Source organism: Pipistrellus kuhlii, unplaced genomic scaffold, assembly GCF_014108245.1.
Source record: "Pipistrellus kuhlii isolate mPipKuh1 unplaced genomic scaffold, mPipKuh1.p scaffold_m20_p_102, whole genome shotgun sequence".
NCBI lineage: Eukaryota > Metazoa > Chordata > Mammalia > Chiroptera > Vespertilionidae > Pipistrellus > Pipistrellus kuhlii.
This window is the reverse complement of record NW_023425408.1, coordinates 201,957-225,241: the sequence shown is the minus strand read 5'-3', so window position 1 is coordinate 225,241 and position 23,285 is coordinate 201,957. Positions and strand designations below refer to the sequence as shown.

The 23,285-nt window shown below is 56.2% G+C and overlaps 1 protein-coding gene across 12 annotated transcripts in view; it reads right to left on the bottom strand.

The window, feature by feature from the left end:
* WNK2 (WNK lysine deficient protein kinase 2) overlaps nt 1–23,285 on the bottom strand; it is a 120,967-nt gene that overhangs the window by 77,235 nt on the left and 20,447 nt on the right. For all 12 annotated transcript variants that reach the window (XM_045578758.1, XM_045578760.1, XM_045578763.1 and 9 more), the window contains exons 3-6: nt 5,318–5,490; nt 4,829–5,049; nt 3,171–3,328; nt 1,051–1,139 (exon numbers count right to left, since the gene is read on the bottom strand). In XM_045578758.1, the coding sequence (XP_045434714.1) occupies nt 1,051–1,139; nt 3,171–3,328; nt 4,829–5,049; nt 5,318–5,490 (641 nt within the window). The remainder of the gene's footprint in view (nt 1–1,050; nt 1,140–3,170; nt 3,329–4,828; nt 5,050–5,317; nt 5,491–23,285) is intronic.

The following is a 23,285-nucleotide window of genomic DNA, read 5'->3' as shown; positions in this document are numbered from 1 at the left end:
GCCGGGAACGGGGAGGCCTGGCACGGGGAGGCTGGGAATAGGGAGGCCGGGCACGGGGAGGCCGGGCACAGGGAGGCTGGGAATAGGGAGGCCGGGCACGGGGAGGCCGGGCACAGGGAGGCTGAGCCGGGGAGGCCGGGCACGGGGAGGCCGGGCACGGGGAGGCCGGGAACGGGGAGGCCGGGCACGGGGAGGCCGGGCACAGGGAGGCTGAGCCAGGGAGGCCGGGCACGGGGAGGCCGGGCACGGGGAGGCCGGGGACGGGGAGGCCGGGGACGGGGAGGCCGGGCACGGGGAGGCCGGGCACGGGGAGGCCGGGCACGGGGAGGCCGGGCACGGGGAGGCCGGGCACGGGGAGGCCGGGCACGGGGAGGCCGGGGACGGGGAGGCCGGGGACGGGGAGGCTGGGAATAGGGAGGCTGGGAACAGGGAGGCCGGGAACGGGGAGGCCGGGAATAGGGAGGCTGGGAACAGGGAGGCCGGGAACGGGGAGGCTGGGAATAGGGAGGCTGGGAACAGGGAGGCCAGGCACAGGGAGGCCGGGGACGGGGAGGCTGAGCCAGGGAGGCCGGGCAGGGTGAGGCCAGGAACAGGGAGGCTGGGCACAGGGAGGCCGGGCAGGGTGAGGCCGGGAACAGGGAGGCTGGGCACAGGGAGGCCGGGCAGGGTGAGGCCGGGAACAGGGAGGCTGGACACAGGGAGGCCGGGCAGGGTGAGGCCGGGAACAGGGAGGCCGGGCACAGGGAGGCCGGGCAGGGTGAGGCCGGGAACGGGGAGGCCGGGCACGGGGAGGCACAGGGAGGCTGGGCATGGAAGGCCGGGCACAGGGGTGTCCTTCAAGTCGGGAACAGAGGGATCCACCAGAGTCAACACAGAGAAAAGGCAAGGGGCAGAGCGAGGCCCCAGGAGCCCCCTGGTGGGCCGGAAGGAAAAGGGGCTCCAGGACAGTCCCTAAAGCCCGGGGCTGGCTCTGGGAGGCGGCCAAAGCCTCCGCAGCCAGCTGGAAAGGTTTCCGGGAGAAGTGCCCAGGCCGGCGCCGCTGGGACTCACCGCTCCTCCTTGTTTTTGCAGATGCACTCCCCGATGATCTCCTTGATCTCGGGGTCCTGCACTTTCTCAAAGCTGGCCGGCTTGATGCCCTGCGGGAGGAGCACAGTCACCCTGCGAGGTCCCACTGCTCGCACGGCCCCGAGGCCCAGGCAGGAAGTGCACCGGCTTCGGGTGGGGGCCGGCGGGCGTGAGCGGGGGAGAAAGCCTGGGACCCATGCCCTCTGTGGAGGAGGTTGGGCACGGGGAGGTGTGTGGAGGTGGGGCCGGTGGATCTGCCCAGGGGGCTGGGAGGCTGGAGGAGGAAATGCCCGCACAGGCCGGCCTTTCTCCCCCCTCATTCCGGGAGCCGAGGGCACGATCTGTAGGCACCGCAAGGGCCGCCGAGACCTGCCACTGAGGCACCGCAGGGCTGGCTTCCCAGGCCTGGGGCTCAGGCTTCTGCGAACGACTGTGCCTTGCAGTTCCCCCACCCGGGGCTGTGGAGCGACCCGGCCAGGTGACCTGGAGGCGGGGTGGCAGGGTGGGAACAAGCCTCCACGCGGACCAGAGCCCGGCGGGATGGCGGTGCTGGCAGACCGCAGACACCGCTGCAGGGAGGGGCCAGGCCGAGGGGTATCTGTCCACGGGGCGTGGCGCTGCCTGAGCGATACCTGAGGTGGGTTAATGTGTAAACCCTCACGTTCTCTCTCCTTCAGCAACACCCACCTCCGCAGCCTGTCCCGTGTCCTTTTTCTGCACAGAATGGGGGCACACATCCCCACGTCCAGGGGGGACAGGCCCGAGCAGACGGGAAAATGCAGGACCCCAGCAACTCCGCAGGCCAGGGGAGGCCCCTGCACCCACCAAGCCGGACCCCGGGACCACCCCGGAGCCAGTGGGGTCGTGCTGTGTCTGACGCGGGCGAGTCTGACACGGGACCTTGGGCTTCAGGAGCGAAGAGGGGTCCCGCTGCCATGGGGAAGGACGGCCCTGCGGGCGGGTGCGAGGACCTCCATGGCGGGGGGCACACTGTCACTGGCGCCCCTAAGCCGGCAGACTGCGCCGGAAGAACAGACGGGGGTCTGGAGGGCAGAGTCTGTGCTCGCTGCACGAAGCCGGGAGTTGACAGCACAGGGCCCCACGGAGCCTGGGCGGGTGTGGTGCACCAGGAGTGAGCTGGGTGTCACTGGCCCGAGGACACACTGAGGGTGGGGAAACGCGCTCCCGGCTGCTTCCGGGGGACAGGCAGCCCGCTTTCCCAAACCACGGTGCCACGGCGCCTCCAGACCCGGGCCGGGCTTGTTTCCGGGCCTGACAGGGCAGGGGGCTGCTGGAGAACGGGTGGCCGAGAGCACACCCTCGGGGCTCTGTCCAACGCCCCAGGCCAGCAGGTGGGCCAGAACGAGGGTCTCCAGGCGACTCCTCCCACCCAGAGCCAGCACCAGGTCTGGCTGGGCACCTGCTCTCAGCCCCGCCATCCTGAAGGAATGCCCACAGCTTCTCCCGCCAGCAGCACAGGGGGCGCACCAGCCGTGGGTCCTGACCACCGCAGGGCCTCCCCCCGAGCCCTACTCTCCTGCCTCCAGGCCTGAGCAGCATACAGGAGGGGCTTGGAGCTCACACGTGACCACTAACTCAGAACTGAGAACCAAAGGAGAGAGCTGAGCGACCTCCCAGGATGGCTCGGAAGTGTGCAGTGGGCTGGTGCCTGGGGTGCAAGAACCAGGTCCTCTGCAGAAGCCAGGAGCCCTGGAGGGGAGCCCACCCAGAGCGCAGGCACAGACAGGGACAGCCACGCCCGCGGCGCTGCCTCGGACACTCCCGGGGCTCCCGCAGGCAGCGGGCTGCACAGGGAGAACGGTGGTCTCCGGTAAAATCCTGGGCACACGCCAGGAGACACCAGGGCTGTCCCTGTCTGCGCCTGCGCGGCCCCTGGCACAGCTTGGAGGAGGGCTCCAGCCTTGCAGCGCTGAGGCCCAGGCAGCCCCGGGCACTGTTCCCAGCACTCGCATCACTGCCGCGGAGGCTGCCCCCTCAGCCCGGAGGCCTGTGCGCCGGCCTCCTCGCTCCGCCTCCGTGACACAGCGTGCCCTCCGCGCACAGCAGCTGTCTTCCCCACGGCGCCCCCCGCGGGCACTCACGCAGGTGACCTTCCGGTAGATCTGAGCGGCGTTCTGGCACTCGGAGTAGGGGTACTCCGAGGTGGCCATCTCCAGCATGCACATGCCGAAGGCGTACACGTCCACCGACTCGTCGTAGTGCTCCTCGTACATCTCGGGGGCCATGAACTCGGGGGTGCCTGTGCCGGGAGCAAGAGGTGCAGGGTCAGCGGCCGACGGCCAGAGCCCGCCCCATCACATGCCGCGCAGCAGGTCCCAGAACCCTGATTCCGACAGGACTGTTCTGTAGACAGAGGTTCCCAAAAACCCGCCGGGACCCTCCTGGTTCCGGCTGGACCAGCCCTCAGAGCGGGTGCCTCTCGGGCAGAGCACAGGCCCAGGGACCAGGACAGACAGAGCCGTGCCAGCACAGAGCTGCTGAAGTGGCAGGAGCCAGGAAAGCCCCATCAGCCCGCCAGGCACGTCCCACAGCAGAGCGTGGGCAGCAGCCCCGGACGGGCGCAGCACGGGGGCCGCTGGCGGGCGGGTCCAGGTGGAGACTGCTCGTGCGTTCTGAGCACACCGGTTTTCAAATAATGTTCCCTCTGAATGTTAGGGCCGTGAAGACTTACCCGAGGCAGAGTAAAATACACAAAATACACGTGCGTGCACATGCTGACCCGGAGCGCGGCCGTGAGCACAGACGGGACTCACCTGGCAGCTGTGATCACAGTGATTTTCCTTAGTGACGCTGGTCTAGGGCTTTAATTTTTCTATAACCTTTTTGCTCTAGTAATCACACTCCCTTTGTGAGAGCAAGTCCACCTGAGCACCTGTCACACTAACCACCAGGGGGCATCCTCTTCAGGGAGGCTGCTCTTGGACTCCCCACTGGCGACGGGAGGTTTTCTGAAGTCCAAGTTTTTAAAAGCAAAATGCCATGAACTGGCTGTTGTGTCAGAAAGCATATGGCGGGCCGAAACCGGTTTGGCTCAGAGGTAGAGTGTCTGTCTGCGGACTGAAAGGTCCCAGGTTCAATTCCGGTCAGGGGCATGTATGTTGGTTGCGGGCCCATCCCCAGTGGGGGGTGTGCAAGAGGCAGCTGGTCGATGTTTCTCTCTCATCAACGTTTCTAGCTCTCTAGCTCTCTCCCTTCCTCTCTGCAAAAAATCAATAAAACATATTTAAAAAAAAAAAAGAAAAGAAAAGCATATGGCGGGAGGGGGAGTGTCTTCCAAATGTTCAAACCTCAGCCCTGGCCTGCGTGGCTCAGTGGTGGAGCACCATCCCAGCACTGAAAGGTCGCAGGTTTGATTCCCAGTCAGGGCAATGCCTGGGGCTGCGGGCTTGATCCCCAGCAGGGGGCGTGCAGGGGCAATGTTTCTTCCTCTCCCTCTCCCTTCCTCTGTGGGCTCAGAGGAGGAAGAGGAAGGCGGAGGCACACAGCCAGCAAACCAGCCCCACAGTGATGCCCCAGACCCGCCCACACAAGCACTGTTCACTCCAGGCCCCACACACCTGGGTCCTCACATGCAGGGGGGCAGGGGGTTCCCCACCTGGAGAGGCCGCCCCGCTTCCTGCTCCTGAGTGCCATAGCTCACAGGCACCAGCAGCCTCACCACCGACCCACAGCCCCAGCAGGCCGGGAGAGCCAGCCTGGCTGAGGGCAGATGGTGGCAGCCTGGGAGAGCTGAGCGCACCTATTACACTCTTGGCAAAGGACGCCCTCTTGAGGGTGGCCAGGCCCAGGTCACCGATCTTGACGGAGCCGGTGGGCCCGGTGATGAAGATGTTGTCGCACTTGAGGTCGCGGTGGATGATGGGGGGCGTGCGGGTGTGCAGGAACAGCAGCCCCTTCAGGATCTGCCGGCACCAGCTGCGCAGCACCTTGGGCTTCATCACCTTGAACCGCTTCAGGTACCTGCAGGGAGGGCGCCGTGAGGTCCCGCTGCCGTGTGAGAAAGGCTTCCCGCTGCGGTGGGCGTGGGTGTCACCCACAGCACCCTGTGAGGCAGGAGTGCTGCGAACGCAGGCAGGACCGCCGGCTGGCTGCGTGGCCGCCAGGCCCAGCCCCCCCAGCGCCCGCGGCAGGACCGCCGGCTGGCTGCGTGGCCGCCCGGCCCCGGCCCCCGAGGCCGCGGCAGGGAGCGCTGGCTGCGTGGCCGCCCAGGGCCGCGGGACGCACTCACGTCTTGAGCGTCCCCGAGGTCATGAGCTCGGTCACCAGCACGATGCAGCGCTTCCCCTTGGCGCTGGACTCCCAGAAGTCGTAGAAGCGCACGATGTTGGGGTGCTGCAGGCCCTTGAGCATCTCGGCCTCCTCCTTGAACCGCTGCCGCTCGAGCTTGGTGAGCTTCCGGTCCTAGAGAGACACACACAGCTGCCTGGTCATCCCAGGGGTCACTCCCTCATTTCCTTTTGTCAGGGAGCGGGGGCGGGGGGTGGGAGGGGGGGGAAGGGAGGGGAGAGGATGAGGAGGGGAGGGGTGAGGAGGGGAGGGAGAGAGGGATAGGACGGGGAGAGGGAGAGGGTGAAGGGGAAGAGTGGAGGGGAAGGGGAATGGAGGGGAGGAGAGGGAAGGGGAGAGAGGGAAGGGGAGGAGAGGGGTAGGGGAGGTGAAAGGAGGGGAGAGGGAAAGGGAGAGAGGGGAAGAGGAAAGGAGGGGAGGGGGAGGGGAAGGGGAAGGAAAAGGAAGAGGGGAGGGGGAGCCTCCCTGAGGAGGAGCCCCTAGCTCATCAAAAGGATCTCTACCCTGGTGGGTGGCTCGGGTGGCTAGTGTTGCCCAGTGCACTGAAGGGTCACAAGTTCAGTTCATGGGTGGAGGCACACACCAGGTTGTGGGTTCAGCTTCTAACTGGGGCACACACAGAGGCAACCGACGGATGTTTCTCACATCGATGTTTCTCTCTTCCTGGATTCAACGGAAGACACATCCATGGTGAGGATTAAAAAAGAAGCCCTGCAGAGGCCCAGCGCCTCCAGCCACTGCAGTGCCAATGCTCCTCCGGGCACGCCTGGCGCCCGGGCCCGGGCTCTGGTGCTGGGGAAGGAGGCGCGGACTGGCTCTGAGGGCCTGCTCCTGGCCACGGCAACGGCCGCCAGAGACCCGGGGGGATGGAGCTAGCGGCAAAGGAGGAAGGCCAGGTCGCAGGCCGCTCCCGTCGGGGCTGGGCAGCACACACACGGGGGCCTGGACCCGCGGCTCATGGGAACACACTCCAGCACCCCAAGCCAAGGTTACACCTGATCCCACACCTGCCACCACCCAGGCCCTGCCTCGTCGTCCCAGCAGCCTCCTGTATCCACCTTCCCCTCACAGATCAGCCCCACCTCGGCCCAGCACCTTCTCCCACACACCCCCAATGTCGCCTCTGTCCCAGTCCGACGGGCAGAGCCTGGCAGCACACGCCTGGCGCCTGCCAGAGGAGCCCCAGGAACAAACACCGCTGTGGTGGGACGGGAGCTGTGGGTTGCGGGAGACAGAAGAGGTGCATGCGGACAGAGGGTGGGAGAAAGCAGAGCTGAAAGGAAACACAGGCCTGGACTCCTGGGATATTTCCAAAAGAGCCCAATGGCATAAATATTCCAACAAACCCAGAGAGGAGACGGGAGGGGCTGGGGTCACCGGGTTATGGGGTTCTTTCCCAAGTGGTGCTGAGCATTAGGCACCTTCCCCACAAACGCCATCAGCCTCTCCGTGCAGCACAAGCACCACGGAGCAAAGCAATGCCAGGAGGAACAAAGACAACTTCGAGAACATCTAGCTCACGCCCTCTGACTCCGAGAGGCTGACACATATCAATGAGAGAAAGCTTCTACTGAAAAAGGAGCAATCGAAATGCTCGGAGAACCACATCAAAATTACAACTAAAACAGAACCGCCTCATTCAGAACCGCCTGAGACTGGGTTGAATGGAAGCCCTGCAACTAGAGAAGCAAAGAACGCACACTGAGGCTGGTGGGCTGGGCGGAGGCCCAGAACGGCTGGTGCAGCACCACCTCTGGTGTTTTTACATCAGGAGGGAGGTCTCAGCTGCAGAGGCTTCCCGTGAGGAGCAAGGAGTCCCAGCCCCACACTGAACACACAGTCTGGGGTTCCAGAGCTGAGAAGGTAAGTTCCCGTAACTCTGGGCTATAAAAATCAGCAGGGATTGAAGCTGAGTGACACAGATGGAGACCAGGTGTTCCTCTTAAAGGGCCAGGCGCACGGACTTGCATGGAATCACACCCTCTGAGCTCCAGCACCAGGTGGCTTGGGGGGACCTAGGGACATACGGGGAGGAACTACACTGTCTGTTATTGGAGCAGGAACTCAGGGGCAGCTTTCTCTCAGATCAGGGAACTCACAGGGGTCATTGCTCCTGTGCTGGGACCTCCTGTGTCACGGAGCTGACGGACAGTCACATCTGAGCCTCCATCTGCCTAGAACACACTGTTCACTCTGCCCTGGGGATTCTGAGACCCCGCCCCATCCAATCTACAGCCCACCTAAGCTGTTTGCAGTGGCTTTTCCATGTGAATGGCCTGTCCTGGCTCAGGCCTCACAGATTGTGCTAAAATCTCTCCAACAGGCGTGCCCCAAACCTATCAGTAAGAGGTTCAAGACTCAGCACTGCCGAAACCAGTTTGGCTCAAAGGATAGAGTGTCGGTCTGTGGACTGAAAGGTCCCAGGTTAGATTCCAGTCAAGGGCATGTACATTGGTTGTGGGCACATCCCCAGCGGGGTGTGTGTGTGTGTGTGTGTGTGTGTGTGTGTGTGCAGGAGGCAGCTGGTCGATGTTTCTCTCTCATCAATGTTTCTAGCTCTCTATCACAGGGAAGCAGCCAAAATGTAGAGACAAAGAAATGTGTTACAAATGAAGGAAATGGAAGCAAGCAAACTACTGGATACAGAGTTCAAAACCATGAGTATAAGTTACTTAAGGATCTTCAAGAGAGCTTTAAAGGACTGAGAGAGAACTTCAAGGGACTTAGTGAGACTTTCAAGGATCTTACTGAGAATGTCAAAGACATGAGAAAGGACCAGTCAGAAATTAAGCATACACTCACTGAAATAAAAAATAATTTACAGGGATTCAATAATAGAGTAGATAATTCGGAGAATAAAATCAACAATTTGGATTATGAGGAAGCAAAAATCAATCAGAGTAGCAAAAACTGACAACCCAATTAAAAAGTATGAAGGTAGTGTAAGAAGACTCTGGGACAACTTCAAGAGTACCAACATCAGAATTATGGGGGTGCCAGAAGAAGAGAGAAAGCAAGATATTGAAAACCTATTTGAAGAAATAATGACAGTAAACCTCCCCCACCTGCTGAAAGAAATAGACTTACAAGTCCAGGAAGCACAGAGAGTCCCAAACAAGAGGAACCCAAAAAGGCCCACACCAAGACACATCATAATTAAAATGCCAAGGGTTAAAGACAAAAAGAGAATCTTAAAAGCAGCAAGAGAAAAGCAGTTAGTTACCTTCAAGGGAACTCCCATAAGACTGTCATCTGACTTCTCAACAGAAACTTTGTAGGCCAGAAGGGAGTGGCAAGAATATTAAAAGTAATGAAAAGAAGGGCCTATAACCAAGATTATTCTATCCAGCAAAGCTATCATTTAGAATTGAAGGTCAGATAAAGAGCTTCACAGACAAGAAAATACTAAAGTAGTTCATCATCACCAAACCAGTATTACATGAAATGTTAAAGAGTGGTGGTGGTAGTGGTGGTTGTGGTGGTGATGGAAGAGAAGGAAGAAGAGGAGGAGGAGGAGGAGGAAGAGGAGGAGGAGGAGGAGGAGGAAGAGGAGGAGGAAGAGGAGGAGGAGGAGGAGGAGGAGGAGGAGGAGGAGGAGAAAAAGGGAGGAGGAGGAGGAGGAAGAGGTAAAAATATGAACAATAAAATGGCAATAAATGCATAGCTCTCAATAATTGAATCTAAAAGTCAAAATAAACAAATAAGGAATCTAATGAACAAAATAAACTGATGAATAAAATAGAACCAGAGGCATGGAAACATGGAACAAACTGATGAATCTTAGAGGAAAAGGGGGGGGGGGGCAGGAGAGATTAACCAATGATCTTATCTATCTATCTATGAAAGCCTCTCCACATATAGAATCCTAAGCAACCGAAGGACCAGTTGCTATGATGCACACTGACCACCAGGGGGCAGGCACTCAATGTAGGAGCTGCCCTCTGGTGCTCAGTGCGCTCCCACAGCCAACCTCCCATGGCTGGCAAACCTCCTATGGTCCCCCTCCCCAAGCTGGCCGGCCAACCTCCCACGGTCCCTTCCTCCCCACAGCCAGCCAACCTCCTGCAGACACTCCCCCCAGCCAGCTGCCCCCACCCCCCAAATCAGCCCCAATCACCGGCCAGGACTAGGGATCCCACTTGTGCATAAATTCATGCACCAGGCCTCTGGTGGACATACATGAATTACCGATGGACACAGGCAGTGGGGTGATGACACCTGGGGAGGGGGACAAAGGGGGGAAGAGGAGGAAGGCATCTGTAATACCCTCAACAATAACGATTTTTTAGAAAGGAAAGATAAATAGCCCCAGCAGGTTTGCTCAGTGGATAGAGCATCAGCCTGTGTACTGAAAAATACCAAGTTTGATTCTAGTCAAGGGCACACGCTTGGGTTGTGGGCTTGATCCCCAGTAGGGAGTGTGCAGGAGGCAGCCAATCAATGATTCTCTCTCATCACTGATTTTTCTCTCTCTCTCTTCCTCTCACATCCTCTCTGAGATCAATAAAAAATATTTTTAAAAGAAAGATAAATAAAAGTTTTGAAAAAAGGAACAATCAAGAGCTCTTGAAAATTAAAGCTCAATATTTTAAAAATAAGATATTCTGTGACCCAAGGAAATATTAAATACAAAAATCAACTTTTATTTTCTTTTATTGTTGGCAGTATTACAGATGTCTCCCATTCTTTCCCCTTTACACACCTCTGCTCAGGCCCTACCCATCCCTAGGTCTTTATCACCCTACTGCCCATGTCCGTGGCCTATGCATATCCTATATAATAAAGAGGTAATATACAAATTGAGCATCACTCCAACAAACAAGATAGCTGCCCCCATGTGGTCAAAGATGGCCACCCCCTTGTGGACGGACACAGATGGCTGCCACAAGATGGCCAGCTGGGGAGGGCAGTTGTGGGCAATCAGGCCTGCAGGTGAGTGCAGTTGGGGGGGGGACACCAGACCTGCAGGGGAGGGCAGTTGGGGTGACCAGGCCTGCAGGGGGGGACAGTTAGAGGGGACCAGGCCAGCATGGGAGGGCAATTAGGGGTGACCAGGCCAGCGGGGGAGGGGAGGCATTTAGGGGTAATTGAGCCAGCAAGGGAGAGTGCAGCAGGGGAGGGAAGTTGGGGGCAGCCTGACCTGTAGGGGACAGTTAGGGGCGACCAGGCCTACATGGGAGGGCAGTTGGGGTTGACCAGGCTGGAAGGGGAGGGCAGTTAGGGGTGACCAGGTCAGCAGGGGAGGGCAGTTAGGGGTGACCAGGTCAGCAGGGGAGACAGTTAGGGGCAATAAGGTCTGCAGGGGAGCAGTTATGCGTTGATCAGGCTGGCAGGAGTAGTTAGGGAGTAATCAGGAAGGCAGGCAGGCAGGCAAGTGGAGCCAGCAGTCCTTGATTGTGAGAGGGATCCCTGATTGGAGAGGGTTCAGGCTGGACTCACAAACACACACACCATGCATGAATTTCACGCACTGGGCCTCTAATAAGTACTTTGATTATATAAGTTCTTTGATTTATCTCTCCTAGCCTCCCACGTCCCTATAGGAGGTATGTCAGTCTGTTCCATACTTCCATGCTTCGGGCCTTGTTTTGTTGGCCAATTCATTCTGCCCATTAGATTCCACAAATAAGTGAGATCATGTGATATCTGTCTTCCTTAAATTGGCTTATTTCACTTAGCATAATTGTCTTCAAGTCAAAAAGTCAACTTTAATCTAGATAATAACATGGAAACATGTTTGACTCATCAAATATTTAAGAAAATACAAGTCAAGCCACAGACTGAGAGAAACTATTCCCAAAACAAGTATTTGACATGGGACTCATATGAACTCCTGCTGTTATCAGAAGTGAGGTTTCCCTTTCCCCACTGAGTACTGGGAGTCGTGTCTATGATATCTCACAAAAAAATAATTTTCTAAGGCTGACAGGAAGATGAATGATTTTTATCTGCATGGAATCGAATCTTTGGGTTTTTAAGGACCCATTTCCCTTAATCCAGTCCTGAAACATGTGAGGCTGTGGATTCTGAACTAAAAGCCAAGCCAGTGTGCAGAGTGCCTGTTCCATGCTGGAATTGGGTCCACGTTAGCATCAGGCTCGTTGCAGTCCAACAGTCCATGGTGTGTGTGGGTGGGGTCCACGTGGCTGTGACCACAGGGGGATGCAGGAGCCCAGGCCCCTGAAAGCCCCTGAGGAGCCAGGAGCACAGAAGGCAAGAGGGAGGACTCCTTTGTTTAGGAGACTAAGTCTCTCCAATCTTCCCATTCCGGCCAGTGACCTGTGCCCAGGTGTGACTGACGGCCAGTACCTTCCCTGTTTCACCCAGATTTTCCTGGTCAGGTGTCTATTCTGCCCTGACCGGTAGCTCCCTGGGGAAGCTGAACAAATGGCTATGATACTTAGCCTTCCCTTTGCTTCATTCTTCATTCATAACTCTGTTTATTACGGCACCACTATAACTCAACAACGAGAGCAATGGATACGTGTCACAGACGCGGATGAAAAGGCGCTCGGCATCCTGAGTCATCAGGAAGATAAATCCAGCTACAATCACAAGATCCCACTCCTGCCATCTGCAGAGTCATTCCAAGAAGGGTCATTCCAGCCCTGGAAGGTGGTGAGCTGAGCCCTCTGGCACAGGCTGTTGGAAGTGCAGGTGGCGCAAGCCTCAAAGAAGCCTTGGCAGCTTCACACCAGCTCTAGGCCCAGTCACACCCAGCCAGGAGCCACGCAGGACAGGCACACAGGGTTCAGAGCTGCTCCACTCAGAACCACCCAAACTCCAGAAAAGGCCGGACTGTGGGCAGAAGCCAGAGCACACTTGCCTCCCCTATGAACTCCTGCCTGTGCGTTAACAATGTGTTTTATTATATCCGTCAGTGCCCAACTTCCCAAGTGTCAAAAAAATAAAGAGAAAACATCCAGAACCAAATGTGAGAAACGTCAAAACATGGAGACCCAGCTGAAAGTCCTGACAATACAGACCAGGAGGTCAGAGGGAAAGAGAGGAATCAGGAAGGAGAAGGAGATAAAGAAATAGCATTTTCCTGAGCTGAAAGCAGAACCATCCTATAAAATAAAATGCTAATATGCAAACAGACTGAACGGAGGAACGATTGGTCACTATGACGTGCACTGACCACCAGGGGGCACACACGGAACATGCTGGGTGTGGGCAGCAGGCGGCAGTGCGGAACACGGTGGTATCAGCCGCAGTGAGATGGTGGAGCAGGTGAGGGAGCACCATTCACTGTTGTCGGGGTGAGCCTCTAGTAGCTCCTGAAAACTCCCGTGTGCTGCAGTCCCGTGGCGCCGGCCACCCTCGCACTGGAGCCACCGCTCACACCTGCTCTGGCACCTGGCGCGGTCCCAATCACTCCATGCCTTCATCGGGTCTGAGCAGCAGCTGCCGGCTCATTGCCCCTCAGGGTTCTCCACCTCTCCCTGCTCCTGAGGGGTAATCAGAGCAGCAGCTACCACTCACACTCTCTACCAGCACCGGCCCCACTCACACCGGCTGCCAGCACTAGCCCCACTCGCCCCCACTGCTGGTGTCAGCTCCAATCGCTCTGCACCATCAGCAGGTGCAAGTGGGGCTGACGAGCGCATGGGAGCAGCATTGGGAATGGGGCTCTGGCAGACAGGGGACTAGGGGACGCAGTGGGAGGGGCCGGGCGGGGCATGGAGGATGGGCCAAGACCCACGCTGTGCCCACTGCTGCCTCACAGCACACAGTTCCTTCCAAGATGCATGAATTTGTGCACTGAGCCCCTAGTCTGTATGCGCGTGCCTAATATGCAAATTATCCCCTCGGAAGTTTGAATGCTTGCTATGACGTGTGCTGACCGAAGGACGGGGTGGCATGGAACAAAGGCAGGCCCTGACCAGTAGCTGGGGAAGGGAGGCCTCAGCCAGTGGCCAGAAGGTCTGATTGGCCCTGATCACCAGTTAGGCCTAGGGACCCTACCTATGCACAAATTTCATGCACTGGGCCTCTAGTTTAGAACGGAAAAATGACCCACCACCAAACCAGTTCCAGCGAAATTCAGACCCCTGAGGGCTGAGAGCAAGCCCTGCCAACCTAGAAGGGTTTGTGTGGTTTTTCTTTTCTTTTCTTTTCGGGGGGGGGGGGGGTTGGGGGGGGTTGGGGGGGTGGGTATTGCGTCTCATCAGCAATCAAGGGCACAGCCAATGAGGCAGCCTCCTCAAAGTGCTGATTCTGATGTGGAACTCTAGCCCCAGACAAACTGATGTCAAACCCAGGTCTGACTCTCAGATGCTGGAGAACTAAAAGGTAACTCTCCATCTGCACAACACAAAAGAGTGAGTGTGGCAAGCTGTGCCCACCACCGAATGTAGCCATAGGGTGGTGCCAGCCACCAAACGTGGCCATGGGGCTGTTGTGCCTGCCACCGAATGTGGCTGTGGTGTTATGCTCACCACTGAACATGGCTGTGGGGCTGTGCCCACAACCGAATGTAGCCGAGGGGCACCCCTGCACCATCCCTGCAGGGCAGCTGGCTCAGGACAATGATATTTCAGTGTCAATCCTTCCAAAGGCCTGCCCACCGATTCTCCAGGGAACTCAGACTTGCTTACCGTAGAAACCGAACTGTTTTTGCCAATATTTCAGCACTAGCCAGCAGCAAAGTAAAAGATTTCATTGTGGTCTCAGATTTGTGTTATATAAATAGCATAACTGACAACAACGAAGAGGGAGGAAGGTGCCCAGGACATGCTAGGCTCGTTCCGTGACCGACACAGGCCAGTGGTGACAAGGACATGGGTATGATGTGGAAGCCAGATCTCTAGACAACGCCTCTCAGAGTGGGTGGGGAGAAGCAGGAGAAACAGACCTTATTGTACGTTCTAAGCCACAGGCTATTTTTACCTACGTGACACACTGCTTGGTAATTTAAAAGGTCAATTGGTGAGTGCTGCTCAGTGTCTCTCCCCCCCCCTGAGCTGGCCCAAATCCTTGACTCTGCTGATCGCCATGCCATCAGGGCCTCCATGCAGGCAGCTGGCATTGTCACTGCTGTGGGCTGAATGCATTCCCTGGCTTCTGGCACGGCTGTGGTCACAACCCAGGGCAGGAGGGAAGCTGCTGGTCCTGCGGGCCCTCAGATCCGGCAGCCAGGTTGCTCCTCAGGTGCAGTGGGGAAAGGTGCTCTGCTGCTCACAGGGCCTCGCTATGTCCATGCCCCAGACAGGTGGGCAGCCACAGACCAGCCTCCCTGCCAACAGGCCCTGATGCTGCTGGGATTAGAGGCTCCTATTCCCCCAAAGACAGAGAGAGCCAATCAGATTGAAAGGAGAAATCTGTGTGGACAATGCTGGCTTTCGTCTCCACAGAAAGAACGCCAAGGCAGTTGCAAATGTCACTTTGTCCCAGTATCACCCTCAGAGCGCAGGCAGCGAGGTGAGTGCGTGCTCCGGCCAGAGGGCCAAGCTGGCCAGGAATGGCAGCCCTGAGTATGCAGGCCCTCCCGCCTGGCTCAGGAGGCGCCAGCCCCGCCCCAACACTCCCGCCGTGAGGCTGAGAACAGACCCAGAGGCCACCCTCCGCTCGTGGCCAGCCCTGTGGCCATCTCCTTCCAGCTAGACAAAGCCACCCAACCCCATGAGGACAGAGCTGCCAGGATATGGGATCCAAACACAGGGCAGAGGAATAAGCAGCGAGGAGGAGAGTGTCCAGAATGAGCACAGCGTCTGGAATGACAACCTGGCCTGGGACCTCTCTCTGGCCCCATTACATCATAAATCAAACCAGAAAAGCTTAGAGATCCATCGCTTATACAGGGAAGTCAGCCCAGGACGGGACTCCGGGTGCCAAGTCAGCTCAGACCATGCAGCTGCCGGGGCAGGGTCGGCTGGCCCAGGAATAGGGCTCTAAGGACAGGGCTGGCACGGCAGAGAGGGCACATCCATCAAGATCCCTGCTCCTGGTGGGCATCCACTGGCCCAACTCAGTTACTAGACTATCTCTGAGACTCTGGGTTGCAGGTCTGGGCTGTGGATAACCTCATGGGAGCAGACAACAGCCAAGAAAACAGAAAAACATGCAATTACACCATGCCTTAAAAAAGGGGAGGGAAAGGGGGAGGACCCGCCGGGGACTCCCCTGGGCCAGGGAGAAGTTCCCAGGACCTGGGCGGAAGGCAGGGCAGGTATTCCGGGGGGAAGTATCCCTTAGCAGGTGTGAGGTCAGGGAGAGCAGGCCACCTGTGGTTTATGTCCTCAGGGGCCAGCTGGGAGGCTGGCAGCCCGATGTGGGCTGTCCTGGCCCCAGCTCCCACCAAGGCAGAGACCTCGAGAGAGTGATATCTCACACTTTCAGGCTGTGACTCGTACCCTCCAATATTTACTGCCGTTTTAAAAATAAATTCACTCCTTTTAAACCCAAGCGCTTTCCTATCTCATCTGAGCAATAAAATATGTGAAATCAAAGGTGAGTGGTATATGCTTTTTGGTTTTTTTTTTTTAATAATTTTTTATTTTTCAATTATAGTTGCCATACAATATTATACTAGTTTCAGGTGTACACCCCAGTGATTTCTTGCTCCCTCTCTTCTCCGTCTGGCACCTCCATGATGCGAATGTTGGTATGCTTAAAGTTGTTCTAGAGTAGGGGTGTCAAACTCAATCAGAGAAGGGGCCAAAATCTAAAATCCAGCCTAAATCGCGGGCCGAATGGTTTACTGAACAGTCATAAACTGTCATTGTGATGGAAACGCAGCGGAGTGCAGCGATGACAGCGTGGTGCGGGCCACATTGCAAGGCCTGGCGGGACGGATTTGGCCCGCGGGCCTTGCGTTTGACACATGTGTATCTAGAGGCTCCTTACACTATCTTTATAATTTTGAATTCTTTTTTCTTTTTGCTCTTCTAATTGGGTGATTTTTGATTCCTCCTATTCCAAATTGCTGATTTGATTCTTGGCATCTTCTACTCTACTGTTGACTGCCTCCTTCATTTCTGACCAGTCTTTTTATGTTGTTGATGTTTTCACTAATTTTCTTGAAGTTCTTAGTAAGCAACCATTGTTTTAAACTCTGTATCTGATGGTTTGCTTGCCTCCATGTCACTTAGTTCTTTTTCTGGAGTTTTATTATTTTCTTTCATCGGTGAGATGTTCCTTTGCCTCCGAATTTTGGCTGCTTCCCTGTGTTTGTTTCTCTGTTTTAGGAAGAGCTGCTTTGTCTCCTGGAACTGGTGGAGTGGCCTTGTGTAGAAGGTGTCCTAAAGGGCCCAGTGGCTCAGCCTCCCATCACCTGAGCTGGGCACTGTAGATACACCCGTGTGGGCTGTGTATACTGTCTTGTTGAAGTTGGACTTAACTGCTGTTGGCATCACTAGGAGGAACTGACCTCTAGGCCAATCGGCTGTGAGGCCCAGCTGTGACAGAGGAGGAGCTGTGATGCAGGAGCTGATTCTATGGAGCAGCACTTGCTTCAGTGGGGCTTTGGTGCTCACCGAGTTCACTCGTTGAGCGTGTCGCTTGTGGATGTACGGAGTTGCAACCTGGAGTGCTCTGAAGGTGACCATGGGTGCACTGGCTCTGATCACTCGGCACGAGCTACAAAGCAATTTGCAGATGGCAGCTAATTGTGTTGGGCTTGGAGGTGCCCAGGAGAGGCCAATCTGTGAACCACTGCTGGCTGCTGCTAGTGCTGGGCCCAGAGCTACTCACTGAGAGGTACGTGCATGCTGAGGCCAGCTGCTGCTTGTTGGAGAGAATTTAGGAAATCTGAAGCCTGAGCCAGGACAGGCCATTCATATAGAAAAACCACTGGAAACAGCTTGGGTGGGGCTGCAAATTTGGGAGGGGCAGGGACTCAGAATCACCAGGGCAGAGCAAACAGTGTGAGCCAGGCTGATGGAGACTCAGATATGGCACCTGCCTGTGGGCTTTGTGGTTGGGAGGGCTCAGCAAAGGAGCAATGGCCTCTGCCAGCACTTTGGTCCAAGAGAAAGCTGCCCCCACAGCTCTTGCCCTGATGCCAACAACTTAGTTCCTCCAGAATGTCCCTGGTTCTTTTCAAGCTCCTGCCCTGCCACGGAGCTCAGAGGCAGTGAGTCTGAGTAAGTCCATCAGCAGCCTCCATCACTCAGCCACAATCCCCACTGGTTTGTACAGCCCCAAGCGACAGGGACTCCTCTTCCCGGTACTGGAGCTCTGGCTGATGGATCTGCTGTGGGATTGGGACCCCTTGCTCCTCGTGGGGGACCTCCATTACCAAGATCTCCTTCTGAATTAAAATAAAATGGCACACGTGGGTGTCGGACTAACCCATTCCGCCCCTCCTACCAGTCTCAATGTGCTTTCGTCTTTAATTCTCTAGTTGTAGGGCTTCCATTCAGCCAGCTTTCAGTGGTTCTGAATGATTGTGGTTCTGCAGTCGAGTTGTACTAGTGATTTTAATGTGGCTGTGGGAGGAGGCAAGCACCTAGGTTAACTTAGGACACCATCTTGCCCTCTTATGGTACAAGCTTTTTCTTTTTTCTAATTCACGTTTAAAATAAAGGCATTGTCACTAAAACAAGTGGTCCTCAGGAGTCCTCTGGCCACTGTCACCACTGAAGACATGCCCCTTCCCCCTCCTATGTCTCCCCCTCTCCCCAGCAGGCCTGAGGAAGAGCCCGCTGGGCAGGGGCTGAGGGTAAAATCTTGTGAACAGGCAGCTCAGGGAGGGCGAAGCACGCCAACACTCACAGCTTCCCTGTCATGGAGCCAACGAGGTTACCATTCCCAGAGGACAGCCGAATGCTCTCCCCGGCTCCTCACAGCGTTTGTGAACACTGCCTTTAGAGAGGGAAGGCACACCAATCCATCCAGACCAGTGTCTGCAGGGGGCCTCTGCTCTTTAAAAGCCATGCTGGGCCCCGGCAGTGTGGCTCAGGGGTTGAGCATCAATCCATGAACTGGGAAGTCATGGTTCTATTCCCCATCAGGGCACATGCCCAGGTTGCACACTCAATCCCCAGGAGAGGGCGTGCAAGAGGCAGCCAATCAATGATTCTCTCCCATCACTGCTGTTTCTCTCTCCCCCCCCTCCCTCTCCCTTCCTTACTCTGAAATCAATAAACACATTTAATACATAGAAATATTCTTAAGCGTAATGAAAGCCAGGGTCACGGACCCCTGTTCTTCTCTCAAAAGGTAGAATCCCCATGAGCCAGCGGTGAGCTGGCCCCGCTGCCCTCGGTAGGAGGCTGTGCACATGGCAGCTGGATCACTGCTCATCTCGGTCTGTGTCGTTATGAAGGAGCCAGCTCCAGCATTCTGTAAATGTTGGCATTACTTTAATGCTCTGAAACATCCCCAGGGCCGTTCGGCAAACACGTGAAAGAAACCACAGCCCAGACCCACATTTCCACCCACAGACCTAATGGAATGGTTTTCCTGAAAGCGGTACTGACCATCCGCCACACTCCTCTGCTCCAAGTCAGGGCTTACTGCAATCCCCACGGTCACACAGCCTGATGGCGGCGTTTTCTGGATGAGTCACCAAACAGATAACAGATGTGACGGAACATGCACCTCTCCCAGCTGCGTCACACACCACCCACAGTGCACCTTCTCGCCGCCAGGAGTTCAGGCCAGCACTGCCTCTTGCTGGGGGCTCCCATCACGTCGGCCCACAGGCGAGTGAGGGAGCAGACACACCCGAAGCAGAGCTGTCCAGACTCAACCTGAGTGTGTCCCCAACTGCCAGGAAGTACTATCAGGGCCTCCTCAGTGCGGCTGTCAGCCCACCCCAGGCTCCCCTGGGCCCTCCGTGATGGACATCAGGGATGAGGTCTCTCTCCACCCCCACCGAGCCATGGGCCATGATCAACCTGCAGGGCCTCCCCCCTCAGCCTGCCCAACCCCTCATCGTGGGCACAGACAGGGCATTGCTGGAAGCCACAAAGTGGGGACGGGCTGAGGAGGAGCCAAGAGTGGGTGGGAGGCTGCCAAGTCTATGAGCTGGCAGTGTGGGGTGGAGAGCGTTTGTTCAGAGAGCACCCCCAGGGGCAGGAGCAGACTGGGAGGTCGTCCACCCACCAAACCTGCCCCAGGGACCGCAGGCCGCACGCGGGCCATGCAGCCCTGAACCAGACGCAAGACGGTCCCGGGCAGGGACAGGGTCACAGAGGAGTCGGTTTCTTCAAGGCCTCTCGGGTGGGATGAGGGAACCTCGAGGCCAGGACAGCAGACACCACACAGGACCAGGCATCACGGAGGGTTTCTCACATCAGCTCTAACCCCAGTGGCCAGAGCAGCAGGCCATCAAGTGTGAAACGCAGGCAAGAGACAGTGAGAGCATGCGCACTGGCCACTCCCCCTGGGATGACCAGGACACAGAGACCTCCAGCAAGAACATCAGCACTCACCCAGGGCGGCCCTGCAGCACAGCACACGAAGGCTGCACAGTGGCCACTCCTGCAGCTGACCACACCACGAAGGGCCACCCTGCCCCAGGCCCCTAAAGACAGATGTGGACACACCATGGGAAGAAGATCATGCTTGTAGGGAGAGGTGGGGCAGGACAGTCAATACCCCACACCCCAGTACGACTCTTTGGGATGGGGCCAGTCAAAAGCATCTGCCCAAAGGCTGGGGAACCCCAAATTAGCAAGGTTCTTATGACAGTCTGCTAAACTCTGTGGGCCCTCCCCCAGAAAGCACACTTCCCTTCCCTGCTGGCCCGCCAGTGAAAGCTCGGACCTGCAGCTCTAGTGCTCGTGACCAGAGGGCAGGGACCTGGTGTCTCTGGCTGCAGGAGGCCCTGTCTGCCAGCCCTCTGAGCCCCACATTAAGTCACCCAGACCTCACACTCTGTCCAGAGGCCCTGGGCAGCCTGAGCCACCTACCACCAGACCTAAGATGACCCGTGTCGACTGAGTGGAGATGCTACAGGACTGAACATCCACGATGCCTCCTGGGCCAGACACTGTGCCGGAGTATGTTAGGGGCTGGGGCACCAACAGATAAACCAGCCCACGTGGTCAGGGCCACAAGGACCACAGAGGCCCAGGGCAGGTGAGACAAGACTCTGCAGCTCACATCTGGCCCCACCCTGTGAACTAACTTCTTGGTTCTTCCCCAAGTTGGTAGCAAGAGCCTTGGGGCCACATTCCAAACCAGACAGCAATCACACAGTGCCCATGATGTGCTGAGACACCAGCTCCGTGTCTGACTCCACACTCAGCACGTTCTCCCCTAGAGCTCTGTAGTCCAAGACAGTCGCTATGAGCACTTCGCAGGCACTGGTCCGCACTAAGACACACGCTGGACTGCGACTTTCACAAGGCAGTCTGTCTCAGTGTCAGCATAGGCACAGGACTGGGAGCTGAGATGCTGGACAAGCTGAGGTCTGACAGGGCTGCCGAGGGAGGTCTCGGGGAATGCCGAGGCTTTTCCTCTAGTCCAGGAGATAACACCAAACAGCAGAAAACCAAGAGAAAAACCAGACTATAGCAACAAATCCCTCGAGGATTCAAATATTGTAGTGAACAGACACAGGCTGTACGTTACTGTGATCGGTGTGGTTAAGAAAATAGAGAGCACGATGGACAAGTTCACTAGAACTGACATCTGCGAGATAAGAATAAAATTAGCCCGGCCAGTGTGACTCGGAGGTAGAGCGTCGTCCCATGCACCAGGAGGTCAGGGTTCGATTCCCAGTCAGGGCACATGCCCGGCTGTGGTTCAGTCCCCAGAAGGGGGCGTGCAGGAGGCAGCCAATCAATGTTTCTCTACCATTAATGTTTCTTTCCCTCTCCCTGAAATCAATAAAAACTTTTTAAAATCTTTTAAAGAATCAAATGAAAGCTGGAACTAAGAAAAGAAACTCAAAAATGAGTTTAACAGAAGATTAGACATAGCTGAAAACAGGATCAGCAAACTGGAAGACATGTCAGTAGAAAATATAGAAAGTGAAATGTGGAGAGACAAATGGATGAAAAACATGGCAAAGAAGATTAAAAAAAACATACAGAACACAGTGAAAAAGTCCAACCCATGTATAAATGGATTTTTGGAAGAAGAGGGCATAAAAAATAGAACAAATGCAATATTTAAAATAATGCCCCAAAGTTTTACAAAACTGAAATTCAAGATGTGTTATAAACCCCAAGCAAGTTAAATAAAAAAACAAAACAAAAACAATAACAAAAAAACCCACACCCATACCAAGCCATATTACAATAAAAAAACAAACAAAAAAACCTCCTGAAAACTGAAAACACAGTCTTGGACACAGAATCACAAAAGGCAGGCAGAGGGGATGGGGTAGAAAGAGTACAATGTTCTAAGACCTGTGAGTTTATATCAGACTTTAATAATCAATGCTGCAATCTCTAGTGGAGCCATTAAGAAAACTGTAAAAGAATGCCTAACAAGCTTTCTAAGTGCAAGCTCTAAACTACCCAAAGCCTGGAGCTCCAAGAATGGTTCGTCCCATCACTGGGCAGACACATCTGAGACCACAGCTCAGCTGTTAAAATCACTACTATGTGGACACACAGTATACAATAAAATAATGACCAAAAATTGCAAATACACAGTGAAATGAGCATGCCAGCCAGGGACCCTGCTCTCTGCCATCCTCCGTGCTCCCTCTCCAGCTGTCCCGCCTCACAGCGGCAGATCTCCCAGTGTGCCCAGGCAGAAGCACAACTACCCTTGCTGCCCTGATGATCCATGGGAAGATGGCGTGTCTGTTCTTCCCTAAGAGCAGAACAGAAGTCCAAAATCAACGCTGAGCCACGCGCAGAGGGCTCTCTTCCTGGCAGGGTGTTTGCTCCCCGGTGATGGTAAAGCCTCCAGCGTCTCCCGGCGGAGACCTACAAAGGCTGTCTGGCACCCCACAGGGCTCTCCGCCTCTGCCTGGTGGCTCTTCGCCAACAGATGCGAACAACCAAGGCCCGGGGGCCACTCTGAGGTGTGGCACCATGTGTGCTCAAGGTTGGGAGAGCTGGTGAGGGGAGGCGGGGGAGGAATGCCCCCTCAACATCCTCCTCTCTCTCCCTCAGGCAAACACATAATGGCCATGACCTACTGAACAGCCACACGCCGGCCCACAAAGATGGCCGCGAGCCAAGGCCACTGCCCCTGGGGCTCACCCTTAAAAGCCTCCCACGTGCACACTAAGGCTCAGGGAGGCTCAATGCCCCCAAGTGCAGGTCAGGTGTGACCGCCAGCCAGCCTGGCTCTTCCTGCCTCCAGATGTGCGGGGGGCTGAGTGTCCCAAACCCTAGGGGACCACAGGAGAGGGGGCGATATGGGCCTGATGGAAGCAAGCAGGTCTCTGTCAGACAGAGCGACACTGAGGGGCCGCCCTCTGGACACTGGCCTGCTGATGCCGCGCTGTGAGCACATCAGGCAGGCACGCTGCGCCAAGCACAGCGGCGGTGCTCCCTGACCGACCTCCCAGCAGCTGACCCAGCCGGGAAGGAAACCCCTTTCCTCTGCAGGCCCCTGAAGGGTCTGGGGAAGCCCCACCACTGATGGATGAGAGCAAATTAGCAAATGAAGGCGTGAATGAATGAAGGAGCAAGTCAAGTGAATAAAAGAATGAAACGTGAGATGGATTCCTGAGTTAAGCGAGGGACTGGAGGCTGCACAACAGCCAGGGAGAAACCAGCACGTTGTGAAGACCCAACCACGTCACACAGCACATAGAACACCATGCCATGTGCCACATGCCACGCATGAGTCATACATCATGCCACAGCACGCAGGCTGTCAGCGATGGTTGACCTTTTTTTCGGTAAGATCGGGGTGATTCCCATTTATTCTTTCCTGTCCACATCTTCCAAGCAGCACATCCGGAAGAGGCAGAGGAATGCCTACCAGCAACCAAGGAAGACTTAAAATGGCGGTGAGGCTCTTACCTCATGTCCACCAGACAGCTGAGG